A 22,111-nucleotide genomic window follows, 5' to 3' on the forward strand; every position below is an offset into this window, starting at 1 on the left:
TCTTTCCTGCTTTGTCAAAGATCAGTTGGCTGTATACTTTTGGGTCCACTTCTGAGTTCTCAATTCTGTTCCATTGGTCTATGGGTCTGTTTTTGTGCCAATACCATACTGTCTTGAGGATGACAGCTTTGTAGTAGAGGCTGAAGTCTGGGATGGTGATACCTCCCGTTTTGGTTTTATTTTTCAGTATTACTTTGGCTATTCGGGGTCTTTTGTGGTTCCATACAAATTTTTGGATAGTTTGTTCTAGTTTTGAGAAGTATGCTGGTGCAATTTTGATTGGAATTGCATTGAATGTGTAGAGAAGCAGCTGACTCTTGATGTGGCTCAGGACATGATCTCACAATTCGTGAGTTCAAGCCCTTCATCGGGCTCTCTGTGCTGACAGTGTGGTGGCTGCTTGGAATTCTCTCTCTCTGCCCCAACCCCGCCTCGCTCTCTCTCAAATATAAATAAATAAACTTTAAAACGAACAGACCTAGAGTTAAAATATTAAGCTAAATCATACAAAAATATCATTTTTATGGGTCAAAAATAGTCAAATATTGGCAATGTCTGATGACCTAACATATACCGTGGCGGATGAACTTATTAAAGTTTCTAGGATTGGACTGCAGGGATGAGGGCATATTTTATAAGTTTTCAAGTATTTAATGAATTATCAGATAGAAAAGCTACTAATAGAAATTCAGCAACATGTTCATATCAACCCAGAAAACAGACACGGCATGAAGGTATGAAAGCGAAAACGGATTTGTTCATTTATTTACAATGGAGCACTTCCCATATGTGTCAGGCGCACTGTCTGCTTACGACAGGAAACCTGTCCCTGCTTTCACACAACTTATAGTCTCATTGGAGATTTTGGTCCAGTAAAGAGAAGGACTTAATAATGTTCAGAATTATCAGAAACTACAAAAGATATAAAGAAAGGAGTTTTGTTAAGAGAAATTAAAGTAGTAGGCATTTGTATTGTTCATTACTGTGTTAGTATTAGTTTTCACATACTTACTTTATTTGATATAACAATCTTATTATCAACTGATTCTAAAGATATAATATTTTCCTATTTTACTGGCTTCAATTGCATTAAATTTTGACCCAACAGTTCTCATTATTCACTGGGCCTAAAATTTTTTTTTTCTTTCAGAGAGAGAGAAAAAGCATGAGCTGAGGAGGGGCAGAGAGAGAGGGAGAGAGAATCCCTAGCAGGTTCCTCACTGTCAGCTCCAAGTCCGATGAGGGGCTCAAACCACGAACTGTGAGATCGTGAGCTAAGCCAAAACCAAGAGTCAGACGCTCAACCAGCTGAGCTATCCAGGCGCCACAGGCCTTAAATCTTACCACCTTTGATGATAGATATCTAGTTACAATACTACTTTAAATATTATTTGTCACAAAGCACATGTAATTTGTTATTAATATGTTTTTCCAGTACAGTATATTCTCTAAGTAGATAGAAATAGGAAAAAAAAAGAAATTGTTGTCTTCTTTCTGAAAAGTATTTCTTAGCATTGGTGTTTTTTTTTTTTTAATTTCTTTTTAACATTCATTTATTATTGAGAGACAGAGAGACACAGAGCGTGAGCAGGGGAGGGGCAGAGAGAGGGGGAGACACAGAATCTGAAGCAGGGGCCAGGATCTGAGCTGTCAGCACAGAGCCCGATGTGGGGCTCGAACTCACGAAGTGGGAGATGATGACCTGAGCTGAAGTTGGGTACCTAACCAACTGAGTCACCCAGGTGCCCCAGCATTGGTATTTTACTCCTAATAGGAGTATAATCTATTGCTTAGCTGACTACAGGGTAATGGTTATAGATACATCATTCTTGAGGGACACCTGGGCAGCTCAGTTGGTTAAGCATCTGACTCTTGAGTTTGGCTCAGGTCATGATCTCTCAGTTAGTGAGTTCAAGCCCAGCATCAGCTTTGCTCTGACAGCACCAAGCCTGCAAAGAATTCTCTCTCTCGGCCCCTCCTCTGTTCGTACACTGTCTCTTTCAAAATAAATAAATAAACATTTTTTAAAAGATCATTCTTGAGACAAGAAGAATTTTTGCTGGTGTGAAAACCACATATCATTTTTCATCTACATTAACTCACATTCTGGAACAGAAGCATATGAATAACTTAAGACACTGTTCAATTCCTCTTTGTCCACAGACATTCCTTCAAGCACTAAATAGATTATCACACAGCAAATATATCAGCCATGCTTCAAAAGTCAACTAAGAATGCTTCCTAAATAATATTATTTACCTCACAGCTAGAGGTGCAAAATGTCTGAAAAACAATTTCTTAAAACACTATATTTAAACACTAGGAGACTTCACTATATAAAAGAAGACTGAAATAAATATTTCATTAAACAAACAATACTTTGTAATCCTAACAAATAGTTTTATCTATGGGGGGAGTTTATTCAACATTTATTTGAGTATGCTAAGTACTGAGAAGTTTTATCTGTTTTTTTAATTTTTATATAGATTTTCTTCAAATGAACTTTTAAGTATGTAGCAACAACAAATTTATAGCTAAAATGTAAAGAAATTGCTAATAGTTGTCTCAAAGTAAAGCTGTCTCAAAGACCAATTTTAATAAAATCATGTCTTTTTAATAAAATATACTTTCTTGTAAATTTTTTTCCTTTTTTTCTCTTTAGCTGTTTTTACCCTTTTGATAACACTTATATGATAGCATGATCTATAATCTGATAATAATCACAAAGGGGTTTATTTTCTTCCTGAGGGATACAAAGAAGTTTACGAGTAAGAGTAGTCTAGGGGCACCTGGTGACAGTCAGTTAAGCGTCTAAGTCTTGATTTCAGTTCAGGTCATGATCTCATGGTTTGTGAGATCAAGCCCTATGTTGGGCTCCGTGCTGGCAGCACAGAGCCTCCTTGGGATTCTCTTTATCTCTCTCTCTCTCTCTCTCTCTCTCTCTCTCTCTCTCTCTCTGCCCCTCCTATGTATTCATGCAGCACACGTGCACTCTCTCTCTCAAAATAAACTTAAAAAGAAAAGAACAGTTTAGAATACTAAATATAAATTACATACTCCTAATGTATTCTTAAGTTTAAATATTGTATTTCAGATGCAACAGAAATAATAAGCTGGATTTCAGTTTTAAGAAGAGTGATTTGTAATTAGACAATACACCATACAATGGGGGTGATCAAGTCATTCCATGCTTTCCAATGGGAAGATACACTGGTATACCATTGTAAGTTGCAGTAAATCAGTCACTTATAATATGAGAAATCTCAATAAAATTTTAGAATCACTTTTTAATCATCTAAACTTGAATGAAATAAAAGCCATACAACTGTTTTCGTCATTCCTACGTTATTACTATTTGAAGGATTCTTGTTTCCATATGCTACTTAAATGGTTTCATTTGAGATTTACTAAATCATTTGAACCATACACTTCAACCTAAAGGCTCCCTTAATGTTGAAATTAACTTCAATTAAAAATTTTTATGCTCATCATTTTAAGCAGATATTTCCAATTGATTACTGTGTAAAACTGTCAAAAAGAATTTTAAAACATTTCATTTTTAAAAGCAAGCCTTTGAAATTACACTTTAATGCCACAGGAATCATATTCATTCCACTGCAGTTGAGGAAAGGAGCCCAGATTGAGTGTTCTAACAGTAGCCCAGTTTTCCTATTATTCAATTTGTGCTCTTGGACAAGTCACTTAACCTCAACAGTAAAAGTGATGAGGCCATTACAAATGATCTCTCAGCTCCCTCCTCTCATCCTAACGACCAGCCAGTCCAAGAGAACAGTCAGAGAATGTCTGTACATTATCCATCAGGGATTCTAGACACTAGGACCAGATTTTACTCTCATACAATGATTTAGACATAAATATAAATAAGGGAGGAGAGACTATGCTCTTTCAGCCATGCTTTTATGTTTATATCATACATTTTGCATTGACTTATACATCTCTTTAAGAGATATTTATTGAATACCTATTAAATAGCAGGCTCTGAGGACACAAAGATGAAAGATTCCCTCCAAAAGCTTTCACTCTAGTTGAGAAACATTGATTTTAAACAATCAAATGCAATGAAGTATTGTAGTTTCTACAGTAGAAAAACATTTATATATAGAATATAGGGAAGGTGAGAGAAGAAAATGGTCATTTCTATTTTGAAGAAACCAGACAAGCCTTTATTTTGGAAATGACATTTGAAATGAGTCCTATAAAAGATCAAGTATACGGTCTGAAAAAGAAATTAAGAAAACAAGTCCATTTACAATAGCATCAAAAATAATAAAATACTTAAGAATAAACTTTACCAAGGATGCAAAAGACTAGCAACTACAAAATTGTACTGAAAGAAACTGAAGAAGAAACAAAGTAAATGGAAGACATCTCAGATTCATGTACTGAAAGCTTTAATACTGTGAAGATGTCAATACTACCCAAAGTGATCTATAGACTGAATGCAATTCCTATCAAAGTTCCAATGACACGTTTTGCAGAAATGGAAAAAAATCATCCTAAAATTGATATGGCATCTCAAGAGACCCTAGCCAAAAATTCTTAATAAAGAGAACAACGCTGGAAGTCTCACACTTCCTTATTTCAAAATTTACTACAAAGCTACAGTTATCAACACAGTGTGCTCACACCTGTCAGAATGGCTATAACCAAAAACACAAGAAACAAGTGTTGGTAAGGGTATGAAGGAAAAGGAACCCTCTTGCGTTGCTGGTGGCAATGCAAATGGATACAGCCACTGTGAAAGACAAAGGTTCCTCATAAAGTTAAAAACAGAACTACCCTATGACTTAGTAATCACACTACCGGGTATTTATTCAAAAAAGACAAAAACACTAATTCAAAGGGATACATGTATCCTCATGTTTATTGCAACATTATTTACAAGAGTCAAGATGTGGAAGCCCAGTGTCCATGTACAGATAAATGGATAAAAAAGATGCGGCGTATATATACCATGGAATATTATTCGGCCACAAAAAGAAATGAAATGCTACCATTTGCAACAATAGAACTACAGAATATAATGTTACGCAAAATGAGTCAGAGAACAACAAATACCATATGATTTCACTCATATGTTGATTTTAAGAAAAAAATGAACAAAAGAAAAAGAGAGAGTGAGAGAGGTGACCCAAGAAACAGATGCTTAACTACAGAGAACAAACTGATGGTTACCAGAGGGGAGGTGGGGGTGGGGGGTGATGGGTGAAATAGGTGACGGGGATTAAAGACTACACTTATCATGATGAGCACTGAGTAATGCATAGAATTGCTGAATCACTATATTGTACACCTAAACTAATATAATACTTTATGTTAATTATACTGGGAAAAAAAACAGTGTGGCACTGGCAAAAACACAAACCTACAAATCGATGGAATAGAAAAGACTGCCCAGAAATAAACCCTCTTGTATATTGTCAAACGGTTTTCAACAAGAATGCCAAGACCATTTAGTGGGGAAAGACAGTCTTCTCAACAAATAGTATCAGAGAAACTGGGTATCCACACTGCAAAAGAATGAAGTTAAACCCTTGTCTACACCATACAGAAAATACTAAAGTTGGGGCAATGAACAATGAAAAGAGGAGACTCTCTTTACAGAGGACAGGGAAACACTCTCTGAGGTGGTGACATTTATGCTAAAGAATGAAAAGGTCCAAATGGAGAGTCAACTCATATATTTGCAAAAGTTCCATGGCAAGAAAGAAGTTGCTGAGTCCCAGTACCAGAGAGAAAGCAGCGTAAACCACGCGAGCACAGTGAGCAAGACAAGAGAACCAGGATGAGACAGGAGATGCAGGCAGGAGACCAACACGGAGGCACTGGACCACAGCAAGGAGTCTGGATTTGATTTTATTTTAAAATTTTTCATTTTAATGTTCATTTATTTCTGGGAGAGAGAGCATGAGCATACATGTGAGCAGGGGAAGAGCGGGGCGGGGGTGGGGGGGTTGTTGTACAGAGGATCCCAAGTGGGCTCTACACTGACAGCACAGAGCCCAATGTTGGGCTCGTACTCGAGAACCATGATATCACGACCCGAGCCAAAGCTGGACACTTAACCTACTGAGCCACCCAGGTGCCACAAGGAGTCTGGATTTTAATTTGCCCAGGTGTTGGGGTTAAAAAACAAATGAATGAATTGATCTACCATTGGTGTTTGCCAGCCTCGTCAAAAAACAGAAGAACAAGAAGACAAGGTACCCAAAAAAGCCACCAGCAGAGTAATGCACCATGAAGCTGTGACCAGTTTAAGAAGGAATAAACCGTGTTTATTGACTGCAGGGGTGCTCCTGCAAACTAGGAGTCCAGTTGCTAACTTATAGCGTAACTGACTAGCACAGTGATGAAGGACACAGACTCCGGTGCAGGGTGGACAAAATTATGGGCAGGGAATCAAAAGTACAAATTTCCAGTTATTATATAAATAAGTCAGAGGATGTAATGTACAACACAGTTTCTATACTTAATAGTGTATTGCATATATGAAGGTTGCTAAGAGAGTAAATAAAAGTTCTCATCACAAGAAAAAAAAATGTGTTACCATGTGAGGTGATGAATGTTAACTAGACTTTCTATCTATTCATTTCACAATATACATATACGTACCGAATCATTATAATAAAAACCTGAAACAAATACAATCTTATATGTCAATTAGACCTCAATAAAAGAGTATGTCTAACAACAAGGGAACAGTAAAATAAATTAGGATGCAATGAAATATTATACAATCGTTTAAAAATACAATTATACAGTAAAAAATGCTTTTGGAGACTACATCATGATGTTGATAATGATAGCTAACATTTCTTGAGTGAGCAGTTATTCTGTGCCAAGTGGACATTATACATCACATATAAATTATAATGAATAAGAGTAACAATAATAGTAACAATTTAAAAAAAAAGAATACAGAATTGAGCTAGACTGCTTGAATTTGAGTCCTGGCTCTACCACTTACTAATGAATTATTTTGCCGCTTTATGACTCAGTTTCCCTACCTATAAGATGGGGATGATAATAATGGTCCCTCTCTCATAGAGGTGTTTAAATGAACTAATCTGGAAAATGATTAGAATAATGGCACAAAGTAAATCCATTTAAGTGTTTGACAGAAAATCAAGTAAAATAAAAGAGGGGAGGTAGAGAACCAAAGTATGCCACCTCAAAATATGCTACTTTGGCACAAGAACTTTGAGCTGGAGGCAAAGAAGAATCAGCAGATGCAGAAAGAAACCTTCCCAGAGCTTCCCTTATCTAGGAGCAGACATATCTAACAAGTGAAACTTCCCCAAATCCCCTCTCCTGGGAAAGTTTTCTGGCCAAGGTGGATCTGTACCGACAAACCTTACTTCATGAGAGCCCCCACATATTTACCTGCCCACAATTTGCCACTCTGGAAAACCTAAAACCTTTTGTCATGTGGTCATAGAACAGCCTGGAAAGGCTCAAAGATGCCAGCAACCAAACAGATTCCCCACAGGGAGCAGCAAACACAGGGCAGATGCTCTCCATCTTTTGGGGGGAATGACCATTTCTCAACATAAGAGAAAGCATAAAGTTCAAATGAACATCCTAAAAACCTTTCACTCTTCCTTATATGAGATAAATACACTTGGAGTCTTTCCACATGCTGACCAAGGGCACTTTCCTCATTAAAAAAAGAGATTTGCAAGAACTATTATAGCAGGCTAAATTTTTAGCAATCTCTCAGTCTAATACATATCTTAACAAAATTACATTTTGCTGAAATAAATGAATAAAATCACAGATTCTCTTCTACAGAAAAAGCTTTTCAGTGCAATTTCATCATTGTAAGATATGGAGAAATGCCTTATAAGTGCATAATTTTCAGTATCTTCTTAGCTCTATGAGCTACCGTGTACTGCTAAGAAAGGAGAAGGTGCTGTTTTATTCTGGAAAAATAAGACTTCTCAAGGTCAAGATAGGAAGCTAACACTCAGAGCTATGATGCCACGCACCTTACCAGCTTCCTCAAGCAGCTATCGCCATAAACCTACAAGGACATCATGTGCCGAGATGGGCTTGGTCTCTTCAGCCCAATAGACATCTACCAGAAATAACAGTCAGTACCCAGCATATCACTACAGTGATATCACATATATGTGTTAGTAAAACACAGATATTCAGACTGTATTAATTCAAAATGTAGAATAATGTTCTTCAATCTTACACATTAAAAACTCTAAATTATTCTTTATCCTGCAAAATTTTCAGCAATGAGTTCAAATACTGGCATTTAAAATTCAGTCCTTTTTTACAACTATGTAAGACTTTAAGAATTTTTCTTTTAACCTGGAAATTTTAAAACTCTGTGAAAATTAGGCAAATCAGACTATTCATGAATTATAATTTTCAACTGCTTTTCAAAGTAAGTTTTACTTCAGAACATGTACTTAAACTTCTGTATCATTACTTTAGTAATTAAATTTATTTTCTTTAAAAATTCTCCTGCTTTCTATTAAGTGCACCTAGCTCTGTAGCCTGAACAAAGAAGATTTTAATACTCCTGTACAGGCATATATGTATACATAGTTTAGTATAGTATCAAGAAATGTAGTGCCCTCCTCAATGGGATATATTCTTTTAAAAGTTGTAACATATTATTTGAATTGTTTATAAAATATGACACAAAGACAAATATTACATTATTTACTGATACTGTTGGACTAAAACAATACTAATCCTGAGACGTTCTTGTCCAAATAAATCTAATGAAGTGAAATATTGACAAATATTGCGTGTATTGAACGGTCTATCTGAACACTGTATGTATGGAGTGCTCCAACTAAAGACTTCAGTGAAAATTTTCCATATATGTATTTAAGTATTTAGGGTTCTTATACAAGTGCATAAAAACTACAACCAAAAGCAACAGTAAAATATATGCAGAAGAGATTAAAAGCAAGTAAAACAAACAGTGATTATATGAGGATAGAATGCTATTCTCCCTCTGTTTTCCATTTTTGTAATGTTTTGCTTAAATTTTGGAAAAGAATATATATTTTCAAGCAACAGTCTCTCGCATCAAGAAAGGAATTACAGGGGCAGTGGCCTATCCTCAAATGACAAACCAACACCCTTGGGCGCACAGTCATACTAAAGCTGGCAAGATCTCACATTCCTCAGCATACAATGGATCTTTCACCAATACTGGAAACTGCCTTTGTGAGAATATTTGCTAAGAATGGATGGAATTCTCCGTGTTGCAAGCACCCATTGAATTATTTAAAAGAACAATGAATGAACGACTAGTTAGAATTGTTTCTTGAGCTCAGAGAAATTTATATCACAAAAGAAAAAACCTAAATCTAGCATTTTCTCTAGAGCAGTTAGGAAGAACAGATTAAGGTGCTAACTGTGGGCACCAGTTCCCAAATGCTTTGCTATCAAAACTGTCAGAGTTACCTTCTCCTTGACCAATAATTTTGAGTCCTTCTTGACTCATAAATATTGTTTGCATGTTTGTTTATATGTACTTTGCTCCACAAAAGAAAATTTAACCAACAATGAAATGAAACTTGGCCCTCAATGCCTTCCTTAAAAGAGATGTACTTTTATTTGGGGGGGGGGCAGGGTGGTTATTTAGGTTTTTTATATTACCTATTTATTTAAGTAATCTCTATGCCCAACATGGGGCTCCAACTCTGCACTGACAAAAAGGATAATACAGTTACATTACTGCCAGTGTCCTAGCATTGGTTACACAGATTTTGTTTTGTGATTTTGGTTTGGTGGCAGAGTCCCAGGTGATTATGCCACCGTTTTAAAACAGATGGATGAAGGCATGTCTGCATGGTTCAGTTGGTTAAGCACTCGGCTTCAGCTCAGGTCACAATACCATGGTTCCTGAGTTCCAGCCCGGCATAGGGCTCTCTGCTGTCAGCATGGAGCCTGCTTCAGATCCTCTGTCCCTCACTCTCTTTGCCACTCCCCTGCTAGTGCTCGCTCTCTCTCTCTCTCTCTCTCTCTCTCTCTTCCCACCTCCCTCTCTCACTCTCTGTCTCTGAAAATTAAATAAGCATTTTAGGGGCACCTGGGTGGCTCAGTCCATCAAGCCTCTGACTTTGGCTCAGGTCATGATCTTGTGGTTCATGATTTGAGCCCCGCGTTGGGCTCTGTACTGACAGCTCAGAGTCTGGAACCTGTTTCAGATTCTGTGTCTCCCTCTCTCTCTTCCCATCCCCCACTCATGCTCTGTGTCTTTCTCTGTCAAAAATAAACATTAAAAATTTTTGATAAACATTTTAAATTAATTAATTAGTTAAATGGATGGATGAATGGATGGATGGATGGATGGATGGCAGGTAACAGATAGATAGGTAGATTGAGTAAAACAAGCATGGACCAATGATGAGTGTGTTATGAACCAAAAATCACTAAACCTGAGATGAAATGACATGAAACAATCCGACATGATATGAAAACAAAATTTTTTTACAGCATGTAACTACAATCTCTGAACCAACTCAAGTCACCCATCCAGATTTCATAATTTTCTGCTTCTACTTCCCTAAAAACTTTCAATTGTGCTGCATTAAGTAACCTGTTCTCAATGGATAGGAGACCTTGTAACATCACCAATGGACCTTCTGCTCAGAGAGTAGAAGCTTCAGGAAAGGGGGAAAAAGTGGTACAGAGGAAAATGCTGCTGTCTCTCTGGGATGGGGCTGGCAATGTCCACAAGCCTCTGAATAGGCAATTGGTGATTCTTATTCACACAGTCAATACTTATTAAATGCCAACTATATATCAAATGCCATGAAAAGCACTGGAACCCTTCAGACTTATGATTAGGACAGTCCTAGCAGATACTGAGTCCAACCCATCACCTTCCAGATGGCCTAGAATCAACATATCCTCAGGTCTACGAATCAATATAGTACAATCACTGTGGAAAACAGTATGGAGGCTCCTCAAAAAATTAAAACTAGAAACACCATATGATTCAATAATTCCACTCTTGAGTATATACCCAAAACCAAAAACACTAATTCAAAAAGATACATGCATCCCTATGTTTATTGCAGCATTATTCACAATAGCCAAAACATGGAAGCAAGCTAAGTGTCCATCAGTAGACAAATGAATAAGGAAGACTGGTATATCTACAATAGAATATTACACAGGCATTTTAAAAAAGGATGAGATTGTGCCATTTCATACAACATGGATGGACTTGCAGGGTATAATGCTAAGTGACATAAGTCAGACAGAAATAAATACTCGTTCTACTACTCATAAGGAGAATCAGAAACAAAAAGCAGAATCAGACCTACAAATAGAGATAAAAATGATGATTGCCAGAAGGAAGAGTTGTAGGGGGTTGGGCAAAATGGGTGAAGGTAAGTAGGAGATACAGGCTTCCAGTAAAAGAATGAATAAGTCAGGGAATAAGAGGTACTGCATAAGGAATACAGTCAATGGTATTATAATAGCGATGTACTGGGTCAGACAGTAGCCACAGCTACGTGGTTAACATAGCATAAAGTGTAAATGTGTCAAGTCACTATGTTGTACATAGGAAACTAATGTACCACTGTATGCCGAACTATTCTCAAAAAAAAAAAAAAAAAAGAAACCAAGATAACTTTCAGGTGTTTTACTTGGCTCATACCTACACAAGCAGATGCTGAAGCAGCTCACTTATAAAGTAAGGTTATCATTGCTCCCCAAAGTTAAAATCTCTGTTACAAGAACTGGGGATGGGGAGAAGATTGCTCCTTCAACAGCTGAGATTTCACACGGATGTGTCGCAGTTCGTTTTACCTGCTATCTCCATAAGTGGGTTTATGTGATCTCCTTCGGCGAGTTTCACAAATCCAACCTGATTTCCAAAAGTGTCAATCCCTTGGAAGGGCAAAATCAACTGTTTTCCTTGGAGGATTTCTTCTATGACAGGTTTTAATTCCAAAAGAGCACCAATGCCACTGGTAAGAGATAGTATAATTTTCAGTAATGTATTAAGTAATAAAATACACAAAACCAAACACAAAATAATCCATTTTTAGAAAGATAAATTAATTTTGATATTTGTTCTAATTACTTTAAAGCTCAAAAATAACTTCAAAGTCTAATTGGTAAGTTTAAAATAAAAATAATATTAAAAAACTATGGAAGAAGTGAATTAAATCTTTACTTAATTATAATTTATATTAAAGACATGAAAGAAAATACTATTTTATTGTTCACCAAGAAGTTTTTTTTTTTAATTTTTTTTAATGTTTATTTATATTTGAGAGACAGACAGACCATGAACAGGGGAGAGGCAGAGAGAGAGGGAGACACAGAATGCAAAGCAGGCTCCAGGCTCTGAGCTGTCAGCACAGAGCCCAACGCAGGGCTCAGACCCACAAACTGCGAGATCATGATCTGAGCCGAAGTCAGACGCTTAAGCAACTAAGCCAACCAGGCGCCCCAAGAAGTTTTTAATCAAGGAAACACTGCAGAGATAACTCAAAAACATTACTGATAATATATTCCCAAAAGCCTAACACCACAAGAGCTTATATTAGATTATATGAAAAGTTCTAGATTCTTATTAAAAGTACTTATATAGTATTTACTACTTGCAAGGCACTCTACTAATAAACTTCATTATCTCTTAAACTATAATAGCCTCCATAATAAGATAATGCTATAAAGGATTAAACAAAAATAAAAGGTTATATTTGCCAACTACAACCACATAAGTTTATTTCTGTTTAACCTATGTCATCATACAGCTACTCTGTTTTTCAAGTGTTTTATTTTTCATTATAAAACAAGTGTTTATTAATGAATTAAACATCCTCAGGCTTGGAATATTTTGAAAATTAGGATGAATTATATTTCCATCTTAAAGAGAATTCTGGTGTAGGTATGTTGTTATGAGAAAAAAATTAAAATCTCACTAGAGGGCAGCAATTACTCCAAAAAGAAAGAAGCACATTCTTACATAATAGAGGGCTTTAAAACACCCTTCTGGTGAAACATCATTAATTTAAACTATCTTGATCATTCACTAGTAAGTATGAGTTAAATGTGTGAAGATAAATTTAAGTATTTTTCTAGTTCATTCATATTTCTAAATTAGCTTTCATGTAAAGTTTTTAACTGCATACATAACTTCATACAGAGTCTCAATTCTCATCTATGTCATAACATAATATGCTACTGTTCAAAATAGCTTTGGAAGAGGTGCCTGGGTGGCTCAGTTGGTTAAGCATCTGATTCTTGATTTCAGCTCAGGTCATGATCTCACGTTTCATGGGTCTGAGTCCCCCATCGGGCTCTACACTGGCAGTGCAGAGCCTATTTGAGATTCCCCAACCCCCCTCCTCTCACAAATAGATCAAAATTTTAAAAATAGCTTTGGAAATATCCACATTTCCCATCATACCTCCAAACCCACATCCTAAACCTTATCTTTCCTAACTGTATTTGTGTTTGTATACACAAAGACATGCCTAAAAGACACACTGTCCATACTTCTGCTGCAGCAAAGTCCTTCATGAAGTGCCATGAGTTAGAACACGTGAAAATAGAACAGCCACTTCGGGCTCATCTTTTATCAATTCGGGTAATTTAGGATATTCAGTTTAACTGTAACTATATACTATAGCAAGCCATGCTAAAGGTTAGGGCTTTTCAGAGAGCGTGAATTCTATATCCCATTTTTCATTAAAGAAATATAGATGCTCTAAACTCAGCCCATGTTTTCCAGTTCTCTAGGAGCATAAGTCAATAAATAAGTCCCAATGAGATGTCACTGATCACAGAGTGAGAAAAAGTCATAGTGTCTGTTTGTAAGTATCACTAACTTTCAAATTTTTTTAAATAGAATACCTTTTGAAGAGTGGTTTATGGAAAGACTTCTTTATGGTAAAATAAGTAAAAAGTATATGCATATAGAAAAAAGGACTCTGAAACTAGAGTTCGGACCAAAAGGAGTATAGGAAATCAAGGCAGAACAGCCATCTTTTCAACTCAACAGCTGGGTGTGGTTGGCCTTATGAAGTCTATGCCTTTCTTCTACACTGTAAGGGTAAAGGGCCTTAGGTGATATCTGAAGAAATTCATGATTTTTAAAAAAATTGAAGTAATCTCCTCATCCAACATGGGGCTCAAACTCACGACCCCAAGATCAAGAGTCACATGCTCTACCGATTAAGCCAGCCAGGCGCCCCAGAAGAAATTCATGAATTTAAGAAAATGCTTCTGCATACTCCACACCCAACCTATTGATCAATACATCATTAAACACCCAAAATATGACACTAGATTTTGAAAAGTAAGAACATAGACAAAGAAACTGACAACATAGATGTCAGCATATTATACAGTACAGGATGAAAAGTAAAATTAAAAGATTAGAGATTTACATAAACCTTCATATAAATAACGACTTACCGGAAAACCCAATTGGTTTCTCTCACACCATATAAGCAACCCAAAGTGAAGCACACCTTGATTCTGTTCCTCACTTAAAGTTGATACTGCCATAGACACCTTCCTGGTTTCCCAAACTAGTAGTAGATCTTTTCTCCTTTGGAATTCCATTAATATTTTCTATTTCGTGAAACACACTAGTTGTATATTTTTATATTATAGTTTTTGAGTTCATATGGTATCTAGTCAACTTTACTGTACGATGCATGAGCATAAGAGACATTCTTGATTCATCCTTATTTTCCCCAAAGCACTTAGTTCAGTATCTTGCACACGGCTGATAATCCTGGTTGAGTTATAAAACATCTTGTCTGTATAGCAAACCTTATTTATTTCTTAGATTTTTCATTATAGTTTAGTTAAGAGGTGGGGAGCCTGGGTAGCTCAGCTGGTTAAGCATCCGACTTTGGCTCAGGTCATGATCTCACAGTTCCTGAGTTCAAGCCCTGCATCAGGCTCTGTGCTGACAGCTCACAGCCTGGAGCCTGCTTCAGATTATGTGTCTCCCTCTCTATCTAACCCTCCTCTGCTTGCGCTCTGTCTCTCTGTCTTTGTCTCTCTCTCTCAGTAATAAATAATAAACATTTTTAAAAATTTAACTTAGTCAAGAGGAATTACTAAATTGCTACATCCAGTCATCATTTTCTAGTAGAGATAATACTTCTGGTATCACAAAGTTGTATGAGGATGACCCTTTAACTCTTCAAACACAAAGTAGCCTTGCTAAACATTTAGGGTTTTTTTTTTCCCCACAAAACTGAAAGTATTTGCAAAATGACATGGTAAAACACAGGGCTGAATAACGCAGAGTGTCACCATGTTCTGTACAGTAGTTCTTCAGTGAGTGACTCATGATTTAGGGCAAGAAAACGCTTCCTAGTTCAGGACTCTCCCATGCACTGCAGGTGGTTTAGCAACCCTCACTCCTGCCCATCAGATGCCCGCAGCACTCCTCAGTAATTGTGACTACCAAAAATACCCCCCAAATATTTCTAAAAGTCTTTAGGACTTACAGGCAGTCCCACCTCCACTGAGAAACGTGAACGGTACAATACATTGGGGGGCACACCTGCCCCTTCACCCTAACCCCACAGCACACCACTCCCACCACTGCTCATTGGGAAAGACCACCGAGATACAGGAGGCCATTCATACCAATGCAGCCTCATCCTTCCCACTGCTTTCATGCCCTGGTGCTCACCCTCTCCCTTCTGCCTCCATCTCACCACCTCTCTCTCCACCTCCCCATCTTTCACACACATGCCCCATGGAATAATAAGAGAACGACTAGTTCTGGCTTCTCTACTAACCAGTATTTGCTTAATTCCTAGGCTCTTGTTTCCTCGTATGTATAAGAGACATTTCTGTGCTGTGTCACAATACTGTTAAGAGAATAAAATACAATATTTGTATGGGAGAAGGAGGCTGAGGAGCAGGTCTGACATATACATGCCATATGCGATGGTCAAGACCTATTTCTGATGACAGAGATAAACCTAAACTGACTGATCAATGGGGACTCAATCTTTTCTGGTTTAAAAAGTCTCTCTGGGGTATAATTATTCCGTGAATCCACACCTCCTCTGAGGAGGTTTTCCCTTCCCTCTTCTCCTGCTTCTCAAGGAATCCAGCATACTCTTCTAATAGGACTGGGGAGAGTCTCTAGACTGCTTGCTGTTTGAGTCCTTAGAGATTCCCATTTTGGGGGACTGGTCTGGCCATATCCCCGGATGTCCCATCTCAGGGCACATGAGCGCATGCTTACTCTTTCTGGGCTTTGTACCAGCACGTACTGCTGAAGCACGAGATCCCTGCCAGAGTCTCTGATCAAGAAACATGGACGTTCAGCAATGCCCTTGTCTCTTTTCTTTCTGATCCACCAATTTTTTCCAAGTCCATCCACCATGGCACAAGAAAATTCTGGATCCATTTTTTTTTAATGTTTTTTATTTATTTTTAGGAGAGAGAGAGAGAGACAGTGTGAGCAGGGGAGGGTCAGAGAGAGAGGGAGTCACAGACTGAAACAGGCTCCAGGCTCTGAGCTGGCAGTCAGCACAGAGCCCGACGCGGGGCACGAACCCATGAACCGCGAGATCATGACCTAAGCGAAAGTCAGACGCTTAACCGACTAAGCCACCCAGGAGCCCCTAGAGCATGTGACTCTTGATCTCACGGTTGTAAGTTGAAGCCCTATCTTGGGCGTAAAGCTTACCTAAAAAATAAATAAATAGATAAAAATAAACAAAATGTTCTTTTGTTAGGCATCACGGACAGGGCAAAGTTGAAAATTTTACAAGAGCTGGGCAAAAAAGAAAAAGAATCCTGTGACTACTCATTGCTATAGCACAGTTTTATTTGCCCTTGTAATAAGTTTATTATTACTATTTTTTAATTCACTGAGTCCTGCAGATTTATAGTCAGGGTTATTACACACTGAGCCCAATACCTCTTTTCCGTGGTTTGCATACCTTCTTTGCCTTTTATTTGCAAATTTTATTTGTATGGACAGAACATAAAATCCCTTCTTTCCTTATCGAACTTCATTTTATCTCTAACTTTGAAATCACAATCTAAGTTCTAAAATACAATATGCAATTATTCTTTTATGTTATATGAAAATATAATGAGCAAAGTATTCACGTAGTATCTAGTTTACTAATAAAGACATTAAAGGTCAGTGACCACAGAAGCAAAATGGAGAACGCTTGGGCCATTCACCCTGTCATTCACTGGATTAGAGCTCATAACCTTATCTCATATATTTAATTCATTACCCTGCTAATTTTCATAATGATTTCACTAGCCATTTCAATGTGCTTTAATGAATCTGGTCATTTTAATAAAGGCTGAAATTCTCTGATCCATGCATGTGTTTTCCTACCCAAAGCACATGTCGTTTTATGCCATTTATCTAATTTTTCTTTAGGTTTTATTTATTCCCTCAAAAAAATACTACAAGAGAATGAATTATGGGAGAAATTACTTTCATTGTTATTGTTGGTTGACTGTCTTCACACTTCCTCTTAGACAAAAGGCTGAAAACAGACTAGATTCTTTGTTTTGATCATCTTTTCTTTTTTCTCAATGTTATGTAAGCAGTCAAAATCTTTGAAGTAACCATTCTTAAAACTCCTCAATTTATGATTTAAAATATTACCTTCTCTGTTTCATAGCATTATTCCCCCTCATTATCTGAGTAACTTCAGCAAATTACTAAAACTTAAAAAAAATTTTACTTCCTTCACTCAGTTTCTCTGAGGATTAAGAAAATATAAAGCTAATTTAGCAATGTACTAGATGCCCTCGATAATCTGATTATAAAATACTGTTCTCGAGATGAAATTTTTTTAATATTTAACTTAGCAAGTATACTTGGGCAAAACCTTTGTTGAGATTTATAAAAATCTACACGTATTGATAAGTTGAATCCTCTCAACTCCTGAAATAGCTGCAATTATTATGACAATTTTCTAGATAATGAGATTGAGCCTAGGCACTTGCTCAAAGGACACAATAAGTATAAGAGCTTGGTGCTGGGGAAACTGGACAGCTATATGCCAAAAATGAAACTGGATCACTTTCTTAACCACACATAAAAATAAACTGACAAAATAAAATAAATGTGAGATCTGAAACCATAAAACTAAAAGAAAACACAGGCAGTAATCCCTTTGACATCGGTTTTTAGCAATATTTTTCTAGATGTCTCCTCAAGCAAGGGAAACAAAAGCAAAAATAAATTATTGGCACTACACCAAAATAAAAAGCTTTTGCACAGCAAAAGAGATCATCGACAAAAGAAAAAGCAATTCCCTAAATGGGAAAAGATATTTGCAAATGATATATCCAATAAGAGGTTAATATCCAAACTATAAAATGAACTTCTACAACTCAACACCAAAAGAAAAAAACAAAAACAAAAACAGAAAATTAAAACATGAGCAGAGACATTTTTTCCAAAGAAGACATACAGATGGCCAACAGACATGATGAAAAGATGCTCATCAGGAAACTAATTATCTGGAACCTGCAGATCAAAACCACAATGAGATTTCACCTCATACCTGGCAGAAGAGCTAGAATCAAAATGACAAAAAATAGGAAGCATTGGCAAGGATGTGAAGAAAAAGGATCTCTCACGCACTGTTGGTAGAAATGCAGGTTCATACAACCGCTGTGGAAGACTGTACAAATCCCTTTAAGGATAAAGGGATGCCTGGGTGGCTCAGAAGGTTAAGCACCTGACTCTTGATTTCAGCTCAGGTCATGATATCATGGTTTGTGAGTTTGAGCCCCATATCAGGCTCTGTGCTGATGGCACAGAGCCTGCTTGGGATCTCTATCTCTCCCTCTCTCTTAAAAGTAAATAATTTTAAAAAATATAATTCAAAAGCAGAAATACCATATGATCCACTAATTCCACTAGTGGGTGTTTACCCAAAGAAAATGTAAATGCTAATTCAAAAAATATATGCACCCCTATGTTTACTGCAGCATTATTTAAAATAGACAAGATACGAAATCAAGCCAAGCATCCACAGATGGACAAATGGATAAAGAAGATGTAAGTATATTTATACAGTGGAATATAAAAAGAATGAGATCTTGCCATGTGCAACAACATGGACGGAGCTAGAGGGTATTTATGCTAAGTGATAGACAGAGAAAGACAAATAACATGATTTTACTTATATGTGTAACCTAAAGAAACAAATAAAAAACAGACTCTTAAAATACAGAGAATAAACTGATGGTTGCCAGAGGGAAGGGAGGATCAGTGAAATAGATAAAGGGGATTAAGAGGTACAAACTTCCAGTTATAAAATAAATAAGTCAGAGAGTTAAAAGGTACAACACTGGGAAAATAGCCAAAAATATTGTAATAATGTTGTATGGTGATAGAGGGTGACTATACTTATGATGGACACAGTAATGTATGGAATTGTTGAATCAGTATGTTGTACACCTGAAACTAATACAACATTATATGTTAATTACACTTCCAAAAAATTATTTCGGGGGGACAGAAATGGGCAGAGGCAGGGAGGGGGACGGGGAGTGAGAGAGAGAAAAGGGAGGGAAAGAGAGAAAGTGGGGAGGGGGGGGGAGAGAGAGAGAGAGGATCTTAAGCAGACTCCATGCTCAGTATGGAGCCTGCTATGGGGCTCAATCCCAAGACTTTAGCTGCAATCAAGAGTTAGATGCTCAGAAGATATGAACAGACACTTCTCCAAAGAGGACATCCAGATGGCCAACAGACACATGAAACGATGCTCAGCATCCCTCCTCATCAAGGAAATACAAATCAAAACCACACTGAGATACCACCTCACGCCAGTCAGAGTGGCTAAAAGGAGCAAATCAGAGAACTCTAGATGCTGGCGAGGATGTGGAGAAACAGGCACCCTCCTACACTGTTGGTGGGAATGTAAACTGGTACAGCCCCTCTGGAAAACAGTGTGGAGGTTCCTCAAAAAACTAACAATAGAACTCCCCTATGACCCAGCAATAGCACTGCTAGGAATTTACCCAAGGGACACAGAAATGCTGATGCATAGGAGCACATGTACCCCAATGTTCACAGCAGCACTCTCAACAATAGCCAAAACATGGAAAGAGCCTAAGTGTCCATCAATGGACAAATGGATCAAGAAGATGTGGTTTATCTATACGATGCAATACTACATGGCAATGAGAAAGAATGAAACCTGGCCATGTGTAGCAACATGGATGGACCTTGAGGGTATAATGCTGNAGTCCATCCACCATGGCACAAGAAAATTCTGGATCCATTTTTTTTTAATGTTTTTTATTTATTTTTAGGAGAGAGAGAGAGAGACAGTGTGAGCAGGGGAGGGTCAGAGAGAGAGGGAGTCACAGACTGAAACAGGCTCCAGGCTCTGAGCTGGCAGTCAGCACAGAGCCTGACGCGGGGCTCGAACCCACGAACCGCGAGATCATGACCTAAGCGAAAGTCGGACGCTTAACCGACTAAGCCACCCAGGCACCCCTGGATCCATTTCTTGATAGGCGATGGGGAATGGAAGAAACAACCTTAAGTACGTCTGTTGGAAATCTTTCTCAACTCCAATCTACCACCTATGTGACGCCACATTCTTGTAGCATTAGTTGAGCAGGAACTTCTCCAAAGAGCTTGTGTTTTCCCCAGCTTAACCCTGAGAAGCCCAAACGAATGTGAGTGTCTCTATCATTCCTAATTCTCTGGTGAGGGCCAGGTTTTGGAAAAAAAAACAAAAACAAAAACAAAAACATGCAACCCCAAAAAGGTGAGCCAGGACATTGTATCTGGTTTCCTACCTCTTCCTCTGCTTTTGCTTCCTCCACCTAGCCCTGGAAAGGCTCTCTACTCCCTCCCATCCTGGACAATAAGCCTCAGAGCAGCCCCCTACAGCCCTCCTCAAAGCTGTCTGTGTTTTCACAGACCCATGCTGAAGGTCTTTTGAATTTATTGCTGGTTCAGTGTCTCCTACTTGCCACTCTTTACACCAGCTAACCGAAAGACTGAGGTCCCCCAAGAAAGAAGGAATTCTGCCTCCAGATTGCCTTTGGACTTGAGACCACAGCAACTCTTCCCTGGGTCTCTAGCCTGCCCTGCAAATTTTATATTTTCCAGGCTCCACAGTCATGTGAGCTAATTCCTTAAATTCTGTACATAGCTATAGATAACAGATAGACTGAGAAATCACTATATCTAGATATTCATACAGATATACATCCTGTTGATTCTGTGTGTCTGGAGAACCCGACTAATTCGCCATTCTAACACCCTCAGCCCACTTCTCTAGGGCTTTCACCTCCTCCTGTCAGATCTTCTTTGGCTTTTTTTCCCTTAAGGGGCATCAGAGTATTTTGTCTTCTGACTGACAAAGGGAACAGTGAATGCAGTCAAGTAAAATCTTCTAGTCCTCTCTGCAAATGCGGCGTGCCCAAGACCTACTCTTGGGTAGATGAGGTTGGAGTAGATCAGAAGACTGATATTTTGAGCCAATAGTTTAATGTTTTCTCCCTTTTCCTCATCCCCTTCCCAACTGAAGCCTTGTTCTTCATTCCCTCAAAAGACTATACGTCAGGATAGAAAACAGAAGTAACCTGCGACGCCTTCTGGCTCTGGGTTTCCAAAGAGCTAAACTTAAGCTCAAGCCAGAGAGTTATACAGGCAGTAACAGGGAAAGGAGTACCCCAGAGAATTGGGGGAAGACCAAGCTTTCTCCACTCCAAGCAGCAATCGATGACTTATACTCAAACTTTATGACACAACTCTGCAATTAGGAGTGGGTAGTATACAAGTACGCTAAGAATGAGTAAGGTAGAATTATAATTACCTACTGACTTAGTAGAATGACTGCTCTAATGACTAATAACATCAGCCACCTACTGTGTGCTGGGGCTATACAAAGAGCTTTTACACATATTGAAACTATATTTTTCCACTTACTTAAAAAGTAAGCGATTTGCCCCAAATTAGGCAGCTATTCAGAGATGGCTGTGTCACAGTTCCAGAATCTTAACCAAGAATCCTAACCTAAATAGTCGGCCTCCAGAGTGCTTACATAATTAACATGAGGAAAACAACTGCATAACCAAGGGCTACTATTTGATAACAATAACAGAA

General features: G+C 37.8%; 1 protein-coding gene across 2 annotated transcripts in view; it reads right to left on the minus strand.

Annotated features, from left to right (window-relative positions):
- The window catches only part of AKAP7 (A-kinase anchoring protein 7), a 148,679-nt gene that overhangs the window by 94,927 nt on the left and 31,641 nt on the right, over positions 1–22,111 (minus strand). For both annotated transcript variants that reach the window (XM_039240398.1, XM_039240399.1), the window contains exon 5: positions 11,818–11,978. In XM_039240398.1, the coding sequence (XP_039096329.1) occupies positions 11,818–11,978 (161 nt within the window). The remainder of the gene's footprint in view (positions 1–11,817; positions 11,979–22,111) is intronic.

This window comes from Hyaena hyaena, unplaced genomic scaffold (genome assembly GCF_003009895.1).
Source record: "Hyaena hyaena isolate Hyena2069 unplaced genomic scaffold, ASM300989v1 scaffold_178, whole genome shotgun sequence".
Lineage (NCBI taxonomy): Eukaryota > Metazoa > Chordata > Mammalia > Carnivora > Hyaenidae > Hyaena > Hyaena hyaena.